The sequence below is a fragment of the Oncorhynchus kisutch genome, linkage group LG11, assembly GCF_002021735.2.
Source record: "Oncorhynchus kisutch isolate 150728-3 linkage group LG11, Okis_V2, whole genome shotgun sequence".
NCBI lineage: Eukaryota > Metazoa > Chordata > Actinopteri > Salmoniformes > Salmonidae > Oncorhynchus > Oncorhynchus kisutch.
Window position 1 is genome coordinate 49,829,713 of NC_034184.2, and position 26,713 is coordinate 49,856,425.

The window sequence follows — 26,713 nt, forward strand, 5'->3', positions numbered from 1 at the left end:
GCCTCCAACTGCTCTTAAACGCTAGTAAAAACCAAATGCATGCTTTTCAACCGTTCGCTGCCTGCACCCGCACGCCTGACCAGCATCACCACCCTGGATGGTTCCGAAAACTCTCCTTCCAGACTCATATCAAACATCTCCAATCGAAAATCAAATCAAGAGTCGGCTTTCTATTCCGCAACACGCCGCCAAACTTACCCTAGTAAAACTGACTATCCTACCGATCCTCGACTTCGGCGATGTCATCTACAAAATTGCTTCCAACACTCTACTCAGCAAACTGGATGCAGTTTATCACAGTGCCATCCGTTTTGTCACTAAAGCACCTTATACCACCCACCACTGCGACTTGTATGCTCTAGTCGGCTGGCCCTCGCTACATATTCGTCGCCAGACCCACTGGCTCCAGGTCATCTACAAGTCCATGCTAGGTAAAGCTCCGCCTTATCTCAGTTCACTGGTCACGATGGCAACACCCATCCGTAGCACGCGCTCCAGCAGGTGTATCTCACTGATCATCCCTAAAGCCAACACCTCATTTGGCCGCCTTTCGTTCCAGTTCTCTGCTGCCTGTGACTGGAACGAATTGCAAAAATCGCTGAAGTTGGAGACTTATCTCCCTCACCAACTTCAAACATCTGCTATCTGAGCAGCTAACCGATCGCTGCAGCTGTACATAGTCTATCGGTAAACAGCCCACCCATTTTTACCTACCTCATCCCCATACTGTTTTTATTTATTTACTTTTCTGCTCTTTTGCACACCAATATCTCTACCTGTACATGACCATCTGATCATTTATCACTCCAGTGTTAATCTGCAAAATTGTAATTATTCGCCTACCTCCTCATGCCTTTTGCACACAATGTATATAGACTCCCCTTTTTTTCTACTGTGTTATTGACTTGTTAATTGTTTACTCCATGTGTAACTCTGTGTTGTCTGTTCACACTGCTATGCTTTATCTTGGCCAGGTCGCAGTTGCAAATGAGAACTTGTTCTCAACTAGCCTACCTGGTTAAATAAAGGTGAAATAAAAAAATCTAAAATAAATAAAAAAGGCTGAGTGGTAGTCGATTAACAACATTCTCACATATGTATTACTCTTGTCAAGGTGGGATAGGGCAGCGTGTAGTGCAATGGCGATTGTGATATGAAAACATCCCAGAAGCGGTGTTCATTGTAAACTTTAGGCAGGAAGCGGAATTCAGAATGGCTGCCAATGTAGATATAATGAATCCATAGTCATGTTTAAAATAGCTTAGTAAGTGTTATTTTCAGAAAAATAACATGAAATTAAGTGATAAAACATCAAATGTATAGAGAGGCAATCAACAGTTGAAACAATAAAGCAGCCTCCTCGCCCCTGTTGTTTCAGTAAAAAGCCTGATGGAGCTGGCGAAATGTAACCAATTAAATTCAGAAACAGAGATTTGGATGGACAGACTGACCATACATGATATCAAAATTCTAGTTTTAACAATGTTTTGTATAGTGTTTGTTTATTTTTTTACTTTGTTTACAAACAAGCTTCCCTATTGATCTTGAGGGACAATACAATTATCCTGCCTAGACTAGTCTACCACACCACAATGCAATGAATAATTGCATTATTGTTTATAAGGGGGTACAAAATTCTACTAACCTGCAGTGAAAATGTCATTTGAATAACGGTGCAAAAGCCCAGTGATTTGAGTGTTTCATTCCATTTGGATCAGTCGTGGATCTACTCGACAGTTTAAGATCTAGAAAGGCACAGTAGCATGCCAGTTTGCCTGTAATTTTACTTCTGATACCCATGACTGCGTGGCCAAGCACCTCTCCAACTCAATCATCAAATTGGCTAACGAGACAGCCTACAGGGAGGACGGGAGGTCCTTGGCATAGTGGTGCCAGGAAAATAACTTCTCCCTCAATGTCAAATAAAATTAAGGAGCTGATCATGGACTTCAGGAGACAGCAGAGAGAGCACTCCCCCATCCACATCGACGGGGCAGCAGTGGAGAGGGTGAAAAGCTTCAAGTTTCTTGGCGTGCACATCACTGAGGACCTGAAATGGTCCACTCACATAGACAGCATGTTGAATAAGGAGGCAGGAGGCTGAAGAAATTCTGCTTGGCCCCTAAGACACTCTCAGACTTCTACAGATGCATCATTGAGAGCATCCTGTCGGACTGTATCACCGCCTGGTACGACAATTGCACCGTCCAGAACCGCAGGGCTCTCCAGAAGCTGGTGCGGTCAGCCCAACACATCTCCGGGGGCACACTACCTGCCCTCCAGGACATCTACAGCACACAGTGTCACAGGAAGGCCAAGAAGATTGTCAAGGACCTCAGCCACCTGAGCAATGGCCTGTTCACCCCACTACCATCTAGAAGTAGACAGTACAGGTGCATCAAAGCTGGAACCGAGACAGAAGCTGTTTTTCAATCTCCAAGCCATAAGACTGTTAAATAGTCACCACTAGCAGGCCTACACCCAGTACCTTGCAGGGGTCTTCACGGGTCCAAAAAGTTAGACCCGAGGACAAATCAGAACTGACCCGAATGGACCCCCAATTTTTTTAAATAAAATAACAAAAATGGGGACCTGGACAGACCAGAGAATAATCAGACCTGAATGGACCCGAGGAACACTCAACATAAAGGTACTGGTCAGGTCTAACAGGTCCGGGTCTAGACCAGAATGGGCACGGGTGACAAAAAAATATGTTTATCAGCTAAGTTGCTTTTCTGGTTAATGAATCATTCTTTATAGATGTTGGCTAGGCCTTCTATACGTCAATAAATTCACCTTATTAGCAGAGCCGTGGAGCCGTGGTCGGGTCTATCAGCTGTAGTTACATAGACCCGAGACCAAAGTTAGAATTTCAGAGCCAAACCCAATTGAGCCCAGGTCGAGTCTTGGGTATATCAGTTCCACCCAGACCCATAACGACATCTAGTACCCTGGCCTGAACCTTAGTCACTGTTACTAGCCATCTACCACCCTGTACTCTACCCTGCACCTTAAAGACTGCTGCCCTATGTACACTGGTCACTATAATAAATGTTTACATACCGTTTTACCCACTTGATATGTTTTTCCACTTCTCAATTGACGAGTGTTGGTGATCGTGTGCCCACTGGCGCCACTTTTGTTTTTAGCTGACAGTAGTGGAACCCGGTGTGGTCGTCTGCTGCAATAGCCCATCTGTGACAAAGGTCGACTAGTATTGCAATTCAGCACACCACTGTTGTACTGAGCCATTATTTGTCCGTTTGTGGCCCGCCCGTTAGATTGCCATTCTCCTTCGACCTCTAATATCAACAAGCTGTTTTCACCCACAGGACTAACGCTGACTGGCAACTGTTTACTCCTGTCCTGCCTTGATTCTATTACTATTGATGATATCTGGAAATGTACATGTACACCCTGGCCCATCTACTGTTGCTAGCCCCAATTCTGACTTGTGCTTTGATATCTGCTTCACTGATTTCTGCTCTCGTAAAAGCCTGGGTTTTCTGCACGTTAACACTAGAAGCTTATTACCTAAAATGGATCAATTGAAAGTGTGGGTTCACAGCTCCAATCCAGATGTGTTGGTCATTACGGAGACGTGGTTAAGAAAGAGTGCTTTGAATACCACCAAGTCTGTCCCCCCAAAAAATGTATTTGCTGGTTTTAACAATTCAACTTTCAAATATCTCTTTGTTGACTGTTGCTGGGTGCTATCGTCCTCCATCAGCACCAGCCTGAATTTGTCCTGCTTCGTGACCTAAACTGTGACACTTAAACCACCTGACCAAGTCCTAAAGCAATGGGACTCCCTGAATCTTTATAAGATTATTACCAATCCCACAAAGTGTGACTTCAAACACCCAGGCAAGGCTACTCTCCTCGATGTTATCCTCACAAATAATCCTGATAAGGTATCAGTCTGGTGTTTTCTGTAATGGCCATAGTGATCACTGTTTTACAGCCTGTATTCGTAATGGCTGCTCAGTGAAAAAAAACGGTCCTGATTTGTCATAGGACATTTGCTAAAAAACTTTAATGAGCAAGCCTTCGTTCATGAACTGGCCTCTGTAAAATGGTATGAATCAGCTTGATACCCTCTGTCGAAGACACTTGGCCCTTCTTTTTTGATATTTCCAGTGGTATTGTTAATGCCCCCATAAAGAAAATGTAAAAAAATAGGTTCAGCCCCTGATTCGACCGTGATGTTGCATAGTTTTACTCCACCTCAAGAATTGCATTTGGCGAAAGGCTCGGCACACGCATACTCAGACTGACTGGCTATCCTTCAGGCAAATGAGAAATAAGTGCACTCATGCTATCCGGAAGGCCAAAGTTAGTTACTTTAAGGAGCAGTTCTCCCTCTGTGCATCTAACCCCAAGAAGTTCTGGAAAACTGGAGAATAAACCCTCCTCTTCACAGCTGCCCATGTCCCTTAATGTTGATGATGTGGTTGTTACTGACAAGAAGCACATGGCTGAGCTCTGTTATAGGCCTATTTCTATTTCACCCTGTTTATCAAAAGTGTCAATAATCAACTGACTGGCTTTCTTAATGTCTATAGTATTCTCTGGGGTATGCAATCTGGTTTCCTCTCAGGTTATGGATGTGTCACTGCAACCTTAAGGGTCCTCAATGATGTCACCATTGCCCTTGATTCTAAGCAATATTGTGCTGCCAGTATTATTGACTTTGTCAAAGTGCCACCAAAAGAAGCTCGTCAAAGGTAAGGCATGAATTATATTTTTATTTCTGCGTTTTGTGTCGCGCCTGCAGATAATAGCATTGTTTGCTTTCACCAAAAAGCCTTTTTGAAATCTGACATGTTGGCTGGATTCACAACAAGTGTAGCTTTAATTTGCTATCTTGCATGTGGGATTTAATGAAAGTTAGATTTTTATAGTAATTTATTTGAATTTGGCGCTCAGCATTTTCCCTGGCTTTTGGCCCAGAAGGGTTAAGGAGAAGTCTATCTTTAATTCTGTGAATAACACTTGTATCTTTTATCAATGTTTATTATGAGTATTTCTGCAAAATCACCGGATGTTTTGGAATCAAAACATTACTGCACGTAACGAGCCAATGTAAACTGAGATTTTGGATATACATATGCACATTATTGAACAAAACATACATGTATTGTGTACCATGATGTCCTATGAGTGGCATCTGATGATAAAATTAATCACTAACCTTTGATCTTCTATATTTCTGCTTTTTGTGACTCCTATCTTTGGCTGGAAAAATGGCTGTGTGTTTTTTTTTACTTGGCAGTGATCTAACATAATCATATGTTGTGCTTTGCTGTAAAGCATTTTTTTTTTTTTTATCGATGGGTAGATCAACAAGAAGTTTCTTTCATTTGCTGTATTGGACTTGTTAAATGTGTGAGAGTTATACATGTAAAAAAAATATTTTTGAATTTCGCACGCTGCCTTTTCCGCGAAATGTTGTCGAGGGGTTCCGCTAGCGGAATTACACATTTTTTAAAAAACATTTAGGCTTGCCATAAAGGGGTTGAATACTTGACTCAAGACATTTCAGGTCTTCATTTTTTATTAATTTGTAGACATTTCTAAAAACATAATTCTCTTTGACATTATGGGGTATTATCTGTTGGCCAGTGGCACAGAATTTCCTTTTTTTATTCAGGCTGTAACAACAAATTGTGGAGAAAGTCAAGGGTTGTGAATGCTTTCTGAAGGCACTGTATGCTCTATTTCTGGCCTTACATAATAAAAAAAAGTGGTCAGATGAAGCAGATGCTAAGCTACAGGACTGTTTTGCTAGCACAGACTGGAATATATTCCGGGATTGCATTGAGGAGTACACCACATCCATCATTGGCTTCATCAATAAGTGCATCGATGACGTCGTCCCCACAGTTACCGTATGTACATATCCATGGCTTCTGGATGGGGTTACAGGCAACACCGCACTGAGCTAAAGGCTAGAGTTGCCTCTTTCAAGGAGCAGGACTTTAACCCGGAAGCTTAGAAGAAATCCCACTATGCCCTCAGACGAACCATCAAACAGACAAAGTGTCAATACAGGACTAAGATCGAATCATACTACACAGGCTCTGACGCTCGTCGAATGCGACGGGGCTTGCAAACCAGTACAGACTACAAAAAGGGAAGCACAGCTGAGAGCTGCCCAGAGACACAAACCTACCAGACGAGCTAAACTACTTCTATGCTCGCTTCGAGGCAAATGACACTGAAACATGCATGAGAGCACCAGCTGATCCGGAAGACTACTACCTTTAAACAGGTCAGCATTCACAAGGCCGCAGGGCCAGACGGATTACCTGGATGTGTACTGTGAGCATGCGCTGACCAACTGGAAAGTGTCTTCACTGATATTTTCAACCTCTTCCTGTCCAAGTCTGTAATACCATCATGTTTTAAGCAGACCACCATAGTCCCTGTGCCCAAGAACACTAAGGTAACCTGCCTAAATGACTACCAATCCGTAGCACTCATGTCTGTAGCCATGAAGTGCTTGGAAAGGCTGGTCATGGCTCACAACACAATTATCCTAGAAACCCTAGACCCACTCCAATTTGCATACCGCCCTAACAGATCCACAGATGATGCCATCACTATTGTACTCCACACCTGGACAAAAGCAACACTTACGTGAGAATGCTGTTCATTGACTACAGCTCAGTGTTCAACACCATAGTGCCCTCAGAGTTGATCAACACGCTAAGGACCCTGGGAGCAAACACCTCCCTCTGCAACTGGATCTTGGACTTCCTGACAACACACCCGCCACGCTGATACTCAACACAGGGGCCCCTCAGGGGTGCATGCTCAGTACCCTGCTGTACTCCCTGTTCACTCATGACTGCACGGCCAGGCACGACTCCAACACCATCATTACGTTTGCCAATGACACAACAGTGGTAGGCCTGATCACCGACAAGACAGCCACAGAGACCTGGCCGTGTGGTGCCAGGACAACAACCTCTCCCTCAACGTGATCAAGACAAAGAAGATCATTGTGGACTACAGGAAAAAGAGAACCGAGCACACCCCCATTCTCATCGACGGGGTTGAAAGTTTCAAGTTTCTTGGTGTCCACATCACCAACATACAAACATGGTCCAAGCACACCAAGACAGTATTACCTTTATTTAACTAGGCAAGTCAGTTAAGAACAAATTCTTATTTTCAATGATGGCCTAGGAACAGTGAGTTAACTGCCTGTTCAGGGGCAGAACAACAGATTTGTACCTTGTCAGCTCATGAAGAGGGCACAACAAAACCTATTCCCCCTCATGAGATTCAAAAGATTTGTCATGGGTCATCAGATCCTCAAAAAGGTTCTACAGCTGCACCATCGAGAGCATCCTGATAGGTTGCATCACTGTCTGGTATGGCAACTGCTTGGCCTCCGACCGCAAGGCACTTCAGAGGGTAGTGCGTACGGCCCACTACATCACTGGGGCAAAGCTCCCTGCCATCCAGGACCTCTATACCTGGCGGTGTCAGAGGAAGGACCTAAAAATGGTCAAAGTCTCCAGCCACCCTAGTCATAGCCTGGTCTCTCTACTACCGCACGGCAAGCGGTGCCGGAGCACCATGTCTAGGTCCAAGAGGCTTCGAAACAGCTTCTACCCCAAGCCATAAGACTCTTGAACATCTAATGAAGGGCTACACAGACTATTTGCATTTCACCCCCCACCCCTTTTACACTGCTGCTACTCTGTTGTTATCATCTATGCATAGCCACTTTTATAACTCTACCTACATGTGCATATTACCTCAACTAACCGGTGCCCCCCTGTATATTGTCTCGCTATTTTACTGCTGCTCTTTAATTACTTGTTACTTTTATTTCTTATTCTTTTTTAACTGCATTGTTGTTAGGGGTTCATAAGTAAGCATTTCACTGTAAGGTCTACAGCGGTTGTATTCGGCGCATGTGACTAATCAAATTTGATTTACATGTAAAGCTTTGGGGCATGTGGCTCCATTGAAGCAGTCACACAAATTAGCACTGTGGTGATGAACAGTCATTCAGATCTATCTATACATTAAAGCTCAGGGGCATGATAATTTTGAGCAGTAGTAAAATCCTGGTCTTGGAGAAATAGACTTGCTAGAGGGTGTGCAGGCTTGACATGCCTTTGAATGAGCCTGCAGATCCTTTTCTGAACCAGAGGCAGATTTCAGATCTAGAAATCCATTAATTTCAACCATTTTACACTGCCCTGGCCTGCACCCTCAGATCTGAAACCAAACTGATGAATTCTGTCATACTTTGTCAAAACCAGAGTGCACAGAACAATCAGTCATGCTGCTGCCTACTGTACAATATACAGAAACCTCAGTTTCCACGACAACAGTGGAGGATGCCAAAACGAAACAAGCACAAGCAAAGTAGGGACTTGCTCATCAGTCAGAATTCAACCTTTTTACAAAGATCAAACAATGCAAAGAGTGGCATTCTAATTATTTATTATAATAATGACATTTAAATGAACACAAACCCCAACATTGTGCCATTATGCAATACATACAGTACCAGTCAAAAGTTTGAACACACCAAGGGTTTTTCTATATTTAGATTATTTTCTACATTGTAGAATAATGGTGAATACATCAAAACTATGAAATAACACATATGTAATCAAACAAGCGTTAAACAAATCAAAATACATTTTATATTTGAGAGTCTTCAAAGTAGCCACCCTTTGCCTTGATGACAGCTTTACACACTCTTGGCATTCTCTCAACCAGCTTCATGAGGAATCATTTTCAACAGTCTTGAAGGAGTTATCCCATATGCTGAGCACTTGTTGACTGCTTTTCCATCACTCTGTGGTCGAACTCATCCCAAACCATCTCAGTTGAGTTGAGGTCGGGTGATTGTGGAGGCCAGGTCATCTGATGCAGCACTCCATCACTCTCCTTCTTGGTCAAATAGCCCTTACATAGCCTGGAGGTGTGTTTTGGGTCATCGTCCAGTTGAAAAACTAATTATAGTCCCACAAAGTGCAAACCAGATGGGATGGCATATGGCTGCAGAATGCTGTGGTAGCCATGCTGTTTAAGTGTGCCTTAATCTAAATAAATTACAGACAGTATCACCAGCAAAGCACCCACACACCATCACATCTCCTCCATGCTTCCCGGTGGGAACCACACAAATATGGAGCTCATCCATTCACCTATTCCGCGTCTCACAAAAACACAGCTGTTGAAACCAAAAATCTCAAATTTGGACTCAGACCAAAAGGACATATTTCCACCGGTCTAATGTCCATTGCTCGTGTTTCTTGGCCCAAAGGTGCAGTTAAAACGAATGAACTTATCCTCTGCAGCAGAAGTAACTCTGAGTCTTCCTTTCCTGTGGATGTCCTCATGAGAGACAGTTTCATCATAGCGCTTGATGGTTTTTGTGACTGCACTTGAAGAAATGTTCAAAGTTCTTGAAATGTTCCGGATTGACTGACCTTCATATCTTAAAGAAATTATGGACTGTCGTTTCTCTTTGCTTATTTGAACTGTTCTTGCCATAATATGGAATTGGTATTTTACCAAATAGGGCTATCTTCTGTATACCACCTACCTTGTCACAACATAACTGATTGGCTCAAATGCATTAAGGAAAGAAATTCCACAAATTAACTTTTCACAAGGCACACCTGTTAATTGAAATGCAATTCCAGGTGACTACCTCATGTAACTGGTTGAGAGAATACCAAGAGTGTGCAAAGCTGTCATCAAGGCAAAGGGTGGCTACTTTGAAGAATCTCAAATATATTTGTTTAACACTTTTTTGGTTACTAAATTATTCCTTATGTGTTATTTCATAATTGTCTTCACTATTATTCTACAATGTAGAAAACAGTAAAAAGAAAAGAAAAACCCTGGAATTAGTAGGTGTGTCCAAACTATTGACTGGTACCGTATATGTGATTTGTTTAAATTACCTACTGTCACACATCACTACTTCACAGGAAAGGTGAGCGTAAACAATTATTAAAATCAAAATGGATTTTTGGGCAGAAATGCCCTCTGGAACATGTGAACGTTCATGTGCCTTCATAGCAAACTTGTATTCCATCCTGTAAATAGAAATATAATTGTTAAAATTACGAGCCCAGTTGGTTTAGCCACGGAAAAAGTAAGAAACCTTCCCACTAGCCATGATTGGCTGAGACAATGGATGGGATGGACATTCCGGGAGTGTTTCCCAGAGACGGTGATGTGACCTGCACCAAAGTCTGATTAGGATATATGTCAAGGACTAAATTGTGTATTTTTACCTGGAGATTTTCCTTATTGTAGGCTACTACTTTCACCACTCTTAGTCTTGCAATCTTTGTTTGTTTGTTTACTAAACTAAATCACTCTGTTCAAATGGTCTCACCTGAATCCTAAAAGAGATGGGTGGGTCTAAGGCTTTAAAGGGTGTGAACGATGCTGAATGGGTATAGACAAAGAAGAGTTCCAAAACATTCAAGGGCCATTTTCTCAAAAGTGGGGATACAAGTTTATCAACTTTCAAAGCAGAATTACTGTCCCAGTGTTCTTCCGCTGCAGTGTATGACATACAATTTCCTAGCTCGGAGTCTCTACTTTTAGCCAATGTAAAAAATACAATTTCAATTTTTGCTGCACAAGACTGAATCGAGGCAGTCAGTCACATATGATATAGGCTATTGCACATTACGCACGACAGAAAATTATAAAAGCCCATAGATGTAGCTAGCTACAGTATTTATGATCTTAGGTAAATAAATTAAACTAGGTCCAGTAGGCTAATCGTTTTGAGTGTGTACCGTCTTACTGTACTGTATTATATGGACTGGATTTACACACATTGTTCAAACCATGATAAAGCAGAAGAGAACATGTTATTCTCCTGCAGCACATAAGGCCTACAAAGTTACAAATATAGGCAAGCGAATTTGATATATAATAGGGCCTATTTGTATAATTAGTAGGCTGTCTCATATATAGCCTTCATAATATTTCCCCTAATGTTAGCCTACCTCCCCTTTTGCTCTCGATTGTTGCTTCATTCCTTTCAACAGTTAAATTAAATAAGTTTCATTGTCCTCATCTTAATCATTCTAATGACATCCTTGAATAATATAGGACTAGAATTAGATGCAGAAGGCTTTCACTTCTCTTCACGAAGATTGAAAGGGTATGGGTTAACTGCTATAGCCTACCGCCATCACGCGTTCGCACTTCTTTCAAACTACCGGTGAGTTCTATTGGCTGCTGTATTTAACATTCAGCAAAATAGAACTTACCAATATTTGAGGAGTGAGGCATAAGAAATGCTAAAACAAAAATAAATGTTCAGCAAGCTATTCTAGTCTAGCTTTTCTTGCATGGGACTCCAAGAGCTTCTCCAAGGTGCTTGCGTATTACGCAAGAGACAGAAGCTATAACTTAAAAGCATATTATGTATAACCCATCATTAATTAGATAAATATAAAAGACTAATACTGCATTGAATATGTTACCGGAAAGAGGCAGTCTAGGATATCTAAATAAGGCAACATATCTACAAAAGGATGCACTATTTTAGATGCTATTTGAATGGAGTTGGAGAGAAAGACTGCGAGAGCACTCGTGCGTACACTGATTTAAAGCAACGACATTCGATAGTGATAGGCTGTTAACTTCTTGGATATAGGGGGCGCTCTTTTAATTTTTGGATTTAAAAAACGTTCCCGTTTTAAACAAGATATTTTGTCACGAAAAGATGCTCGACTATGCATATAATTGACAGCTTTCGAAAGAAAACACTCTGACGTTTCCAAAACTGCAAAGATATTGTCTGTGAGTGCCACAGAACTGATGCTACAGGCGAAACCAAGATGAAATTTCAAACAGGAAGTGCCCCAGATTTTGAAGGCGTTGTGTTCCAATGTCTCCTTATATGGCTGTGAATGGGCCTGTAATGAGCTTACACTTTCTGTCGTTTCCCCAAGGTGTCTGCAGCATTGTGACGTATTTGTAGGCATATCATTGGAAGATTGACCATTTTACACTACATCTACCAGGTGCTCGCTTGGTGTCCTCTGACGCAATTATTGCGTAATCTCAAGCTGCGTGTATTTTTCCATTTGCTTCCAAGGAGAAACCCAACTGCCACGAATGATTTATCATCGAACAGATATGTGAAAAACACCTTGAGGATTGATTCTAAACAACGTTTGCCATATTTCTGTCGATATTATGGAGTTAATTTGGAAAAAAGTTTGGCGTTGTAATGACTGAATTTTCATTTCTTAGCCAAACGTGATGAACAAAACGGAGCGATTTCTCCTATACAAATAATATTTTTGCTATCTAACTGAGAGTCTCCTCATTGAAAACATCCAAAGTTCTTCAAAAAGGTAAATGATTTTATTTGAATGCTTTTCTTGTTTTTGTGAAAATGTTGCCTGCTGAATGCTAGGCTTAATGCTATGCTAGCTATCAATACTCTTACACAAATGCTTGTGTAGCTATGGTTGAAAAGCATATTTTGAAAATCTGAGATGACAGTGTTGTTAACAAAAGGCTAAGCTTGTGAGTGAATATATTTCTTTCATTTCATTTGCAATTTTCATGAATAGTTAACGTTGCGTTATGGTAATGAGTGTAAGGCTATGATTACGCTCCCGGATACGGGATTGCTCGACGCAAGAAGTTAAAACTTGAGCTGCAATTAACGTATATATATATTTTTTTTTAAACAAGGTGACCCCCGAAAGCCAGATGAAGATGGGTCAATTAGACGCACATTCTGTCTTTACTGTAGCATGTGACAAGATTTTTTTACCATGAGGTCTACATGCATTGTGAAGTGTGCTCCATACTGAGATAGGTCTGTTCCCACCCTGACCACACCGCTCACGTGTGGTCAGCATACGTGTTATTCAAACACTGCACCCACACTGCTCGTGAGCGTCTGCGTGGCCAAGTGCTAAAATAAACCTTGGTTCTATTTGTGACCCTGCAAGTCTTGCTTTTCAAATCCCCTCATTGTTATTTAGAAGCATATAGCCACGTGGGTGATTGAAAGATCAACTGACTGGAGTGTGGACGTCAGTTCTAGTAATGCACCGTGAAGTTGGTTGCCAACCGCCATATAAAGTCCAAAGAAGATAAAGAAGCCAGTAGGAAGGAGGAGAGATGACAAGGAACGTATTCGTTTTATCTGTGGATTAATTGTCAGAGTAGAGGACCTTGTGCATGTCAGGTAAAATAACAACCCAATGTTTATATCCCAGGACAAATTACTTAGCCACAGCAAGCTAGCTAAACAGGACAAATTACCTAGCCACAGCAAGCTAGCTAGCTAAATTGCCATAAATGTTTAATGCTCTCGACCTGTCCACAAATTATTATAATTGGTTCAGATTTTGTTTTGATATTTCAACCTGTGTCCTGAACAAAATCAACTTGCGCACGTCCGGTTTGGTCAGCATTGATTCATCATGCAGAGGCCGTAGAAAAAAAACAGATTTAGACATCACATATAATTGAACAATTCCATTTCACGCCATTCTGTTCATAAACACTGAACAAAAACATAAATGCAAAAGATTTGACTGATTTATAAGGAAATTAGTCAGCTGAAATAAATTCATTTAGGCCCTCATCTATGGATTTCACATGACTGGGAATACCGATATGCATCAGTTGGTCACAAATGTAAAAAAATGTAAGTAGGGGCGTGGATCAGAAATCCAGTCAGTATCTTGTGACCACCATTTGCCTCATGCAAGCGCAACATCTTCTTCATATAGAGTTAATCAGACTGTTGATTGTGGCCTGTGGAATGTTGTCCCAATCCTCTTCATTGTTGCTGGATATTGGCGGGAACTGGACACGCTGTCGTACACTTCGTTCCAGAGCATCCCAAACATGCTAAAAAGGGTGACATGTCTGGTGAGTATGCAGGCCATGGAAGAACTGGGACAATTTCAGCTACCAGGAATTATGTACAGATCCTTGCGACATGGCGTTGTTATGCTGAAACATGAAGCACGACAATGGGCCTCAGGATCTCGCCATGGTCTCTCTGTGCATTCAAATTGCCACCGCCAAAATGCAATTGCGTTCGTTGTCCGTAGGTTACCATACCATAACAACCCCCCCCCCCCGCTGGGCACTCTGTTCACAACGTTGACATCAGAAAACATGATGCCATACACACGGTCTGCCATCTGCCCGGTACAGTTGAATCCAGGATTCATCTGTGAAGCGCACCCTTCTCCAACATGCCAGTGGCCATCGAAGGTGAGCATTTGCCCACTGACGTCAGTTACGATGCTAAACTGAAGTCAGATCAAGACCCTGGTGAGGACGACGAGCACGCAGAGGAGCTTCCCTGAGATGGTGTCTGACAGTTTGTGCAGAAATTCTTTGGTTGTGCAAACCCAGTTTCAACAGCTGTCCGGGTGGCTGGTATCAGACTATCCCACAGGTGAAGAAGACAGATGTGGAGGTCTTGGGCTGGCATGGTTAGCCGTACTGACAAATTCTCTAAAAGGACATTGGAGGTGGCTTATGGTAAAAGAATGAACATCAAATTTTCTGGCAACAGCTCTGGTGGACATTCCTGCAGTCAGCATGCCAACTGCATGCTGCCTCAAAACTTGAGAGATATGTGGCATCGTGTTTAGAGTGGCCTTTTATTGTCCGCAGCACAAGGTTCACCTGTGTAATGATCATTCTGTTTCATCAGAATCAGCTTCTTCATATGCCACACCTGTCAGGTGGATGCATTTTCAAATGTGTACAAAATGAAAGAAATAAAACTTTTGGAAATTTCTAGGAAATGTTATTTCAGCTCATGAAACATGAGGACCAACATTTTACATGTTGCGCTTATATTTTCGTTTGGTGTAGATTAAGATCACGCAGTAATTCAGATTGAGTACAGTTAGACAGCAGGTCAGAATTTGCTAAAATAACATATGGAGACCAAGGGAGGGCAATAAATTCCCATTAGCATTAGATAGGCATTTTTACCAAGTCCCACATTTAGGTCTAGACATTCAAATTGCTCTGAGACAGAGGTGGTGATGGATACAGAAACATTTCAAATGGCTCTTTATGTAATTTGCGACACCCCTTCCTCTGCCAACTCTATCAGATCTAAAAACATTAAAACCAGCCAGTCAGATACGCAAGAGTCCAGCATACTGCTTTAGCTAAGTTTCAGTTATAACCAGAATGTTGGTTTGAGATGTCAGACTAATTGAAAACAAAACTTCTCGCATTTACATGAATTAGTCAAAGGTTGCAGCTAGGGCTGCTGTGGTGACCGTATTACCGTCACACCGGCGGTCAGGAGTCATGAAGGCAGTCAAATTCAACGTGACCGTTTAGTCAGTTACAACTAGAGTGGCCAAATAACTTATTAAAATGAAGCACTTGAATCCACTTTACAAGGGGTGTAGAGCCTAACTGGGATACATAAGCAGCACATGAGTTTCAAGTTTGGGGAATATAATTTGCATGCATAATCACATTTATGGTCGCTTTTGAGAATGTTGTTTTCTGCTAATGGAACATTCGTGCTTATAGCCTGCTGCCGTGTGCGCATTGCTGCGCTTATAATGTGAAGAAATAGCCTAATAGTTTAAAAACAGCTTAAGCTAAACATTCTGATCGGCTGCGTCAGCCTCATTGCGTAAAAAAGTGTTTTGATGTTAGTGCTTGTACTCATTTGGGATCTATCGCATCCCACAACTGTCCCAGACGGTTTGGGAATATTTATTTCTCACACAGAACAGCACAACTTTGGTACTATGGTGGATAGTAGATTGACATAGGCTAGTGCTTTTGTTGTTCGTTAGGCCTACTCATCTTGTTGGCTGACAAAACGTAAAATGTGGACAGTTCTTCCAATATGCACCTTGGAATTGGATAAGGATGTGCGTAGTTGCATCCCCGATGTGTCGGTCTTCACTTGTAGCCTGTGAGAAAGATCCGATCACTTGAATGAGAGCCGTGTGAGTGAGATGAGCTTTGGAGCAGGCAGAACTCAGGGAGCAGGGCTGCAAAAGGCATGGATTTTTTAGGGTGCATTATGGCCACACAAAGGGGATGCCCCCAGGATATTCGAGGCATTATCAAGTGCTTCTCAAATTGTGAATGAGAGACTGACGAGGTGTGTACAGCCTGCGCATTAAAACAAAGCAGAGCTCATGCCTTTCAAGAAACTTTAAAAATACTCATTTGTTGCATCATGCAACCTTACAATAGATGAAAAATCTAAACATACAGCCCAACGTTTGTAGAACAACTAAAGTTACAGTAATAACTCTAAATTAAGCATATAGGAGTACCTATTTCTTTGTTACCCACTCAAATCGTTTGGAGAAAATATCCTTTTGATTTTTTTCAGCTTTGTTCAATTTAATTCTTCATACTATAAAACAATGCCACGGAATTCTAAGCAAATCTTGTCTACTAAATGAACTTGTGTAGCACACAGCCATATGGCATAGCCAGATCAGGACAACTAAGGGCACGCTATTCTGTTCTTCTGAAATAGACTGCATTTTCTCCATATCATGGTGTTTCTTTAGACCCGTCTAAAATAAATCAGGGATTTATTGTGAAGGTGTAGACTACATTCAATGGATTTAGACGTTTAAAAATGTAGACACTCCAAAAAGTCTGCATCAGTGGCTTGTAGGCTGTGAGTGGAAGCCAGGAGATACTAAATGTGTTTATATTAATTCAAAATGGTCAATTACCATGAGACCGACAGTTATTTGCTTGACAATCACCAGACAGAATTGTGACCGCCACAGCCCTAATTGCAGGATTTCAGATCAAATGGAGATTCTAATACAAACATGCCATGTTCAACAGATAAACCCCCCCCCCCCCTAATAGAAAATACCATGGTTGGCTTGAATTGTTGCAGACCTTCAATATGATGATAATACTAAGAATTTATGGTTGGGATTACCAAAGTGGGACTTGGGGTGTTGATAAGTCAACGTCTCAGCGCAACCTTAAAATGCAAGGACAGGGTCCAGGCACCAAGATGATTTGGATGGACCCCATCCTCTCTATAGAACATCTTCCATTTCCAAAAGGTGTCAAAGTTATCCACAAAAGTAACTCCAACAGAATTGCAGTAGACTCATAGCCAGTCATGTAGTGCCAGCAACCTACTGAATCTTTCATTGCCATGCTCAGTGATGGCACTGGGCCTGAAATAATTTGATTTTAATTGATTTATTTGAGTCTTTCAGAGTTCCAATCAGTTCTATAAAATCCAGATTCAGACATTCCGAGCTAGCCATCCTAATGTCATTAGATCGCACATGGATTACGACAGCGACAGCCTCCATATTCTGGCATAAAAAGGTAGGAAGAGATGGCAGAGGGGATCCGGCAGTTTTTTCACCTCGTGCCGGCCGCAAAACCCATTGTGGCTGACAGAGGAACCAGTGCATCAGACACCCTCAAGGTCCAGTGATCTGACTCCAAGGTAGAATCCGGGTCAGAATCTCCCTGGGAAGGAGTCAGGATAGGGGCCGATGGCGCTGGAACCTCCAAAGCCAAGAGGACGAAGCTGTTTGACAACTGGATTTGGGTCAGGCTCCCAACACCAAAGAAGGTACAATCGCCACAGGCTGCTTCCCTCCATTTGGCAGTATCACCCACTAAATCCATCAGAAGCGACAGTCCTGCTTCATTTTCCAGGGAAGTGGGAGATTTCGTCGGGCGAGGGGTCCCTGGAAGGCATTGGCCATGTAGTCAATGAGTGTTGACATGGCGGTGATACTCTCCAGCACATCGTCCAGACTGTGGAATAGAGGAGAAGGTAGCGAGGGTGCTTTCCCCTTAAATCTATTTGTTAATAGTAGCAACTTCTTCTCTATAGTCCTCTGTGGGTAAACAATTGTTGCATTGGAACTCCAGTTGGTGCACATTGTCCTGGAAGAGCGTGTAGTAAATACAGCTCCTGCAGCGCACAAAATGCTAAATTTTACATCTGAACAGGGAAGCCTCCATGAGAAGAGACATTGCAACACTGATTATGTTGCTGAGATAACGTATACAGGTAGAGTAAAAAAAGACAGGTCATCGGTAAATACACCAAAAACTTTTTTTTAAATGTAATGAAACAAATAGACTAGCCTGTTAACCATAACTTTCTGCAACAATTTGTGCACTCACTCTCCTTCCAGTGTGCCTAGAAATCAACAAATGTTACCAACCCTTAGTAAACTTCTGGGGGGAAAAAAACCTGTTTGACCAGATACAATGCTACTTCACAGTAAACACATTGACAAACAGAATTTCAGTATTCTTATAGGGAAGGACACTCAACAAGCACAGCACTTACACAAATGACTGATGATTGGCTGAGAGAAATTGATGATAAATGATTGTGTGGGCTGTCTTGTTCGACTTCAATTCAGCTTTTGACATTATCAAGCATAGTCTGCTACTGGAAAATCATGTGTTATGGCTTTATACCCCCTATAAATGCTATAATGTGGATAAAGAATTACTTGTCTAACAGAACACAGACATTGTTCTTTAATGGAAGCCCCTCAAATATAATCCAGTTAGAATCAGGAATTCCCCAGGGTAGCCATTTAGGCCCCATGCATGTTTCAATTTCTACTAACATGCCACTGACTGAGTAAAGCCAGAGTGTCTATGTATGCGGATGACTCAACACTAAACACGTCTGCTACTACAGCGAATGAAATGACAGCAACACTCAAAGAGTTGCAGTTAGTTTCAGAGTGGGTAGCAAGGAATAAGTTAGCCCTAAATATTTCTAAAACCAAAAGCATTGTAATTGGAACAAAAACACTCACTAAACCCTAAACCTCAACTAAAACTTGAAATAAATCATGTGGAAATTGAGCAAGTTGACTAAACTGCTTGGAGTAACCCTAAATTGTAAACTGTAAACGTATTAATGCAGCTAAGATGGAGAGAAGTATGTCTATAATAAAGCCATGTTCTGCCTTAACAACACTATCAACAAGGCATGTCTTCCTGGCCCCAGTTTTGTCACACCTTGACTACTGTTCAGTTGTGTGGTCATGTGCCACAAAAAAGGACTTAGGAAAATTGCAATTGGCTCAGAACAGGGCAGCACAGCTGGCCCTTGGACATACACAGAGAGCTAATATTAATAGTATGCATGTCCATCTCTCCTGGCTGAAAGTGGAGGAGAGATGGACTTCATCACTACTTTCATTTATGAGAGGTATTGACATGTTGAATAAACACCTTATGGAACAGCGGGGACTGTGAAGCAACACAAACATTGGCACAGACACATGCATACACACACGATAACATACACACACACATGGATTTAGTACTGTAGATATGTGGTAGTGGTGGAGTAGGGGCCTGAGGGCACACGGTGTGCTGTGAAATCTGTGAAATCTGTGAATGTATTGTAATGTTTTTAAAATTGCCTTAATTTTGCTGGACCCCAGGAAGTGTAACTGCTGCTTTGGTTCACACCCTTTTAAGCTAATGGGGATCCATAAAAAATAGAAATAGCTACTTTAAAAGGTTGAATGAGAAACATTCAAACATACTGAGCACAAACTGCTCTTTGAAAATGTGTTAGTGTTACTGCAACTATGCCTACCGGACACAGATGTATAGTGGAGGTGACGTTGTGGTTAGAAATAGGACTGTCAGTTGCTCTAGTCTATTTAAAACACAAATCCAGACATGAATGTTGTGACTTCCAGTCACTCAGTGCCAGGACAGAGATGGCATGTCCCACTTGGTTCTTTACACATTATGTCTGCAAGTCTTAATACATCAGATTATGGCAAATTCTGTTGGATTTTGGGTTGAATTGGGTCTTCCACGGGTTAAATAATGTATAAGTCAAAGTGACACAAGGGAAGGATATTGTACAGGAAAGTTGAAATCTACCTCATGATGACATTCTTGGTCAGTGTAGCCTATAGGTCAGGGCTCCCCAACTGGCAGCGTCGGCACCCCCCAAAAATATATAATTTTAATTGATGGACATAAGACTAAAAACAAGCGCCAAGTGATTATAATTGTTGAAATCTATTCCAAAGTATTTTCATGCATAATAGAGAGATGTGAACGTATACACATGGAAGCAAAGTTTGAAATGATTCAATTATATCCGTTTGGGCTTCTTGCGGTCAATTTGCAGCCTACAAATTATTTGTATTTATGTTCCAGCCTCCTAACCATCCGCTCTTGAATATTTTATTACATTTTTTTAATGTTTTTTTAAATCTAGTTTTTTTTAAGGTTTTGAAGTTTTTTTAAAAATACATTTGAATATTTGTAGCTACTTTTAAATTGAATACCTGCAGTCAACTTCTGCAATACGTTAGGATATAAAGCAGATCACGTTCTTTATTTCAACAGTCACATTATGAGGCTTAGAGATAGTCCCTAGTCACGTTTGTTTACAAGCACACAACGACGAGAGACCGGAGCCTTGTGAGTAACTCACTCACTGTTGTGCACCACACACTGATCTAGTTACAGTATGGAATTCACAGCAAAATATTTGTCAGCTAGATGTCGTATTAGGCAGTGCAAACTAGTTTGGGTGATTTCAGGTAAATCAAAATAAAATCACAAAATGTTTTTGAGCTCATTCAGCAGTTTTTACCTGATTAAGTACAATATCATTGTAAATTAAATGTTGAAAGTTCATGTTTAACTTAAGAAAATACATTGATGCGGTCGCTGCTTCCTGTTGACAACAACCTACACGTGCAATAATAGTAATCATATTGCTTGGGGGGGTTAAAACTAACACAGCTCAAAAACCAACGGAATCTGGCAGAGGTGGAAAAAGTGCCCAATTACCCAAATATACCTTCATAGAAAATGACTCAAGCAAAAGTGAAAGTCACCCTGAAAAATACTACTTAACTATCAAAAGTATATGTAATTGCAAAAATATACATAAGTATCAAAAAGCATAAATCATTTCAAATTGCTTATATGCTAAATCAGACAGCACAATCTTATTATTTTTTATTTATATACGGATAGCCAAGGGAACACTACAACATACAGACATAATTTAAAGTACTTCAAAGTATTTTTGTACATCACTGGTTAGGGGACAATTTGTATAAGACAGCAAGCTACATTTAGAAGTGTTGCATTTTGAATCAAGTGGGTCACCAATGTGGTAAGTGTAACAACACTTTTGTTAAATCACTTCCATCGATATTTCGCAGAATTCAATAGTACAGTGGGCAAACATTTGGGGTGCAGCGCTGTTTAAACTAAAATTATTCAAAGGCCACACTGAAACTTGGAATAACCTATACATGGTTGGTTAGCTGAAAATTTGTAGAAGGCTTCCATCTATATTTTGGAATGGCGGACGTTGATTTCGGGAGGCTGCCATCATGGAAAAGGGAAGAGAAATGTGTTGTTAGTCAACTTCAATGAATCCCGAACCGCCACAGGATATTAACATTGACAACAGTTGGCTGCTATTTAAGTGATAGTTTGACGGTCAACTCCGTATTGATGTGTGGCCAACGACTTTTATAGAGAGACCTCCCCCAGAATTACCCAGTACCATTTGAGATAAAAAATGTATAGCTGCGTTCTAAGTTCCAGCACGTTTGATCAACTCAACACTACAAAACCAAATACATTAAGCAATTGATTGTGTCACTATGTTGACTAAAACTCTTATACTAACATCACAAATCTGAGGTAAAAGGGTTAACCACTCCCCCAATTCGATGTGATCGAAACGTTCGCTTCTGTGCACATACAGCCCCATCAGGGAAAGAAGCGTAATATACAGGGGCTTCCAGAAAGTATTCATACCTCTTGACTAGGGTTGCACATTTTGGAGAATAGTCAGAGGTGGAAACTTTCCGTGGGAATTAACAGAAACATATGCAAATTAATATTAATACCATTTAAAATGTAAATGTTTTTTTGCATTGGATATATTTACAATATCATATGAAGACAGAAACATAAACCTTTTACCTTAGTGGACATAATTGCAAATGATTTAATCCTTCCAATAGAAATAAAACAATTTAATTGCGAATTTAACTTTAATTAAATGAGTTGACTCATCACATGGGATGATTTCACTGAACAACAAAAGGGAATATTGAATGATCCATCGCATCTCACAATAACATTTTCAACATACATCTGTAAAATGATAGTCTAGAATCTTAAGCTTTGGTTGTCTTCCTCTCAGGCTTACATGTCTTCTCCCTGGACCTCCTTTATTGTTCACCTCTTGAACATCAGACTGAGGCCTCACATTCACTGTCACTTTCCAACCTTGTTGTGGATGGCTCGAATTTCCCCGGATAGCCACCAATTTTCCAACCCTTGTATTGGTCAGCCTGTTGCGTGCTTTGGTGTGTGTGTTCCCAAACAAGGACCAGTTGCGCTCTGAGGCGGCTGATGTTGGTGGGATTTGGTCGATGATGGAGGCAACAGGGGAAAGAGCCTCAGATCCACAAAGTCCCTTCTACCAGGTGGCTGATGAGATATGTTGGCATGACTGCCATATTGCATCTCCATCCCAAAGCCTTTGCTTGGAAGTGTACTCCAGACTGTCAAGAACCTTGACCGCATCCAGGCCAAGGTGGCAAGACACAGTATTGATGACACCATAGGCCTTGTTGATCTCTGCACCAGACAGGATTCTCTCGCCAGCAATACTTGGGGTCCAACATGTACCCTGCGGCATGTATGGGCTTCAGGCAGAAGTCTTCACGCTTCTTGATGCATTTCAGAGCTGCAGATTCCTCTTCCTGGAGCAACAGTGAAGTGGGCAGGGAAGTACAGATTTCTTCTCTTACATCTGCAAGCAGAGTCTGAACATCAGACGGGGTGGCATTGTCTCCCTCAATCCGCGCAATGGCTACTGCTATAGGTTTCAGGATTTTCAGGCTGCTTACCACTCTCTCCCAAAATACATAATCTAGGAGGATCCTCTTGATGGGGCCGTCCATAATCGGCAGACTGATATGGCCATTTATTGGAGACTCCTTCCCCTCCAGGAGACTGTCAAACATATTGACAACACCACCTCAACGGGTGTTGCTGGGCAGCTTCAATGTGGTGCTCTTATTCTTCTCACTTTGCTTGGTGAGGTAGATTGCTGCTATAACTTGATAACCCTGCTAAATGCTCTACAGTTGTGCATTTGGTTTGCTAACTTAGTAATTAGTTATCTAGCTAGCTAAGTGGTTAGCTTCTTGCAATCAAGCTCTTCTTGGTAACAGCAGAGAATCCCCCCAACTGGATCAAGAGACTTTTGGTCTAATATTTGTTTTGTGTGTGCAGCAAACTGTCAGTAGCATTTATAAGTCACTTTATGAGCTGGGATGTCTGCCCTGCAAACAGTTTGTCAGAGAGTGCTATGGGATTTTATATGTACTTATTGTGCCCCTTGTGTTCAGTGCCGGTATTACAGAATATCCCAGGATGGCGCATGGTTGACATGACAATCTGGATACCGCCCAAGCCTAGTATACACACAGCTTGAAACTAATGTCTGCAAAATCGTTTAAAATCAGTAGAGGCTGCTGAGGGGAGGACGGCTCATAATAATGTCTGGAACGGAGCGAATAGGATGGAAACCATGTCTTTGATACCATTCCACTCCAACCATTACCACAAGCTATTCTCCCCAATTAAGGTGCCACCAACTAGAGGTCGTCCGAATATGATTTTTCAATGCCGATACCGATTATTGGATGACCAAAAAAGCCGATACCGATTAATCAGACGATTAAAAAAACATGTATTTGTAATAATGACCATTTCAACAATACTGAATGAACACTTATTTTAACTTAATATAATACATCAATAAAATAAATTTAGCCTCAAGTAAATAATGAAACATGTTCAATTTGGTTTAAATAATGCAAAAACAAAATGTTGGAGAAGAAAGTAAAAGTGCAATATGTGCCATGTAAGAAAGCTAACATTTCAGTTCCTTGCTCAGAACATGAGAACATTTTTATTTATTTTACCTTTATTTATCTAGGCAAGTCAGTTAAGAACAAATTCTTATTTTCAATGACAGCTTAGGAACAGTGGGTTAACTGCCTTGTTCAGGGGCAGAACGACAGATTTGTACCTTGTCAGCTCGGGGGTTTGAACTTGCAACCTTCCGGTTACTAGTCCAACGCTCTAACCGCTAGGCTACCCTGCCACCCCATATGAAAGCTGGTGGTTCCTTTTAACATGAGTCTTCAATATTCCCAGGTAAGAAGTTTTAGGTTGTAGTTATTATAGGAATTATAGGACTATTTCCCTCTGTACCATTTGTATTTCATTAACCTTTGACTATTAGATGTTCTTATAGGCACTTTAGTATTGCCAGTGTAACAGTATAGCTTTATGTCCCTCTCCTCCCTGGGCTCGAACCAGCAACAACGACAACAGCCACCATCGAAGCAGAGTTACCCATGCAGAGCAAGGGGAAGAACTACTAGAAGGCTCAGAGCGAGTGACGTTTGAAACGCTATTAGCACGCGCTAACTAGCTAGCCATTTCATACCAGCCTCATCTCGGGAGTTGATAGGCTTGAAGTCATAAACAGCGCAATGCTTGAAGCACAACGAAGAGCTGCTGGCAAAATGTACAAAAGTGCTGTTTGAATGAATGTTTACGCGCCTGCTTCTGCCTACCACTACTCAGATACTTGTATGCTCAGTCAGATTATATGCAATGCAGGACACGCTAGATAATATCTAGTAATATCATCAACCATGTGTAGTTAACTAGTGATTATGATTGACTGTTTTTTATAAGATAAGATTAATGCTAGCTAGCAACTTACCTTGGCTTACTGCATTCACATATTTATTTTACCTTTATTTAACTAGGCAAGTCAGTTAAGAACAAATTCTTATTTTCAATGACGGCCTAGGAACAGTGGGTTAACTGCCTGTTCAGGGGCAGAACGACAGATTTTTACCTTGTCAGCTCGGGGATATAACTTGCAACCTTTCTTTTCTTAACTGACTTGCCTAGTTAAATAAAAGGTATATATAAAAATTAAAAAAATATTTTTTTTAAATTAAAAATAATAATAATTAAATGAGCGCCCAAAAATACCGGTTTCCGATTGTTATTAAAACTTGAAATCGGCCCTAATTAAATCGGCCATTCCGATTTATCGGTTGACCTCTTCCACCAACCTCCTGTGGTGAAAATGTTCCTTACAAGCCAGAATGTTTAATAATATTGCATTTTAACTTACTCTACCGGTTGAAGGTGTGGTTTGTCCTTCAGCTGCTTGAAATTAGATAAAATATCCACAGGAAAGTATTGTTTACTAGACTTTTTAGAGAGCCTGTAGATATGGTTCAGTTCAACAAGGTAAAATTAGTTTCATATTGGATAAATCGGTTCTCTCGATGGAACCAAGCATGCCATGACAATGAATATTTTATATTCTGAATCAGGGGAGGATGAAGAACAATTCACTTTTTTTACAACATTGAAATCCAAATTAAACATTTAAAATTCACATCAATTGTCACGTGTGATGAGATTGCAACAGCTGGAAATTTCACTGTGATTACTCACCTTCTTCATTATGCCTGTCTTCCTCTTGCTAAAAGTTGTGTATCGTCTCAACTTGTTGTCGATAAATTCCATTTTTATCTTTACACGTCCACGTGTCTTCTTCCCCGGTTTTGCGCCAGCAACACCTCCGGGGACTAAACCATAAGCCCCCGACGGTACCCCAGTCCCCTGCCCTGTCACCGCAGCCTCCATCTCCAGTCTCTCCCGCTTTACACCTCTTCTGTTGTCTCTGATTGATCCCATCATGTCGTCATCATCCCCCGAATCCGAATCAGCGTCTGACCCACTGCACCCCATGGGCGCACACTTTTTGTCTGGGTCGTACCGGCTCCCTCCGTGAACCCCAACTCCCGTATTCAGACTTCCGATGCCTCCCTGGCCGGCGGTCTGTAGAGTCGTCAGTCCCGTCCCGCTCACTGTTCTTGCCCCACCTCTTGGACCCACTTCTGGACCGTTGCCCCCCAACATCCCAACCGCACCGGTGCTGTCGCTGACCCCAGTTGTCGTCTGCACTGCTCTGACCAACACGGGGCGAATTCCACTCCCAATAACCACAGAACCGTGACCTGTGTTACCACTGACAGACGCTGATCCGTTTCCAGATGGTGCTGATCCAGCCTGGCTTGGTAACATTCTATTTAGAGGACCCGGTCTCTGAAATCTCCAGCCGACTGCTGGAGCGCGTGTGTTAGTAAAATTACGGCACAGCTCATGCAACCCAACCACCCAAAAGGTAAACAAGCAGCGAAAATGAGGACATTGCGAAATTGGCGTCTTTTTGAAACCACCAGCGTAAACTTTCAAAAGTGATGCTGCCCCTAGGACTCTTCAGCCCGGTCCAGCTTGGCTCAACCTCCTCTATTTCCAAAACTCCGAGCAATTTCTCTAAAAGGAAAAAGCCTAGAGCGCATTAGTTATTACTCCGCCATGTCATGTAGTTCACACCTTAAACGCTTTAAGTGTCATCAGTATCCGCCTTCAATGCACAAACGCTGCAAATATTTAATCGAATATCACGCAGTATTTTAGCCGTGCATTTGCACACAAACCTGATGCCTTTTGAAATAATGTATCAGATAGTGGACTAATATTACAACCCAAGAACTACTTTCCTCCTTATAAAGAGATACAATGT

General features: G+C 41.5%; 1 protein-coding gene across 5 annotated transcripts in view; it reads right to left on the reverse strand.

Annotated features, from left to right (window-relative positions):
* Window positions 1-26,713, reverse strand: part of LOC109876122 (serum response factor-like) — a 65,051-nt gene extending 38,338 nt beyond the window's left edge. For 4 of the 5 annotated variants that reach the window (XM_020468586.2, XM_020468589.2, XM_020468584.2 and 1 more), the window contains exon 1: window positions 25,579-26,713. In XM_020468586.2, coding sequence (XP_020324175.1) covers window positions 25,579-26,211 — 633 coding nt within the window. In that variant the 5' untranslated portion in view covers window positions 26,212-26,713. The remainder of the gene's footprint in view (window positions 1-25,578) is intronic. The other variant, XM_020468585.2, reaches the window with a different exon arrangement.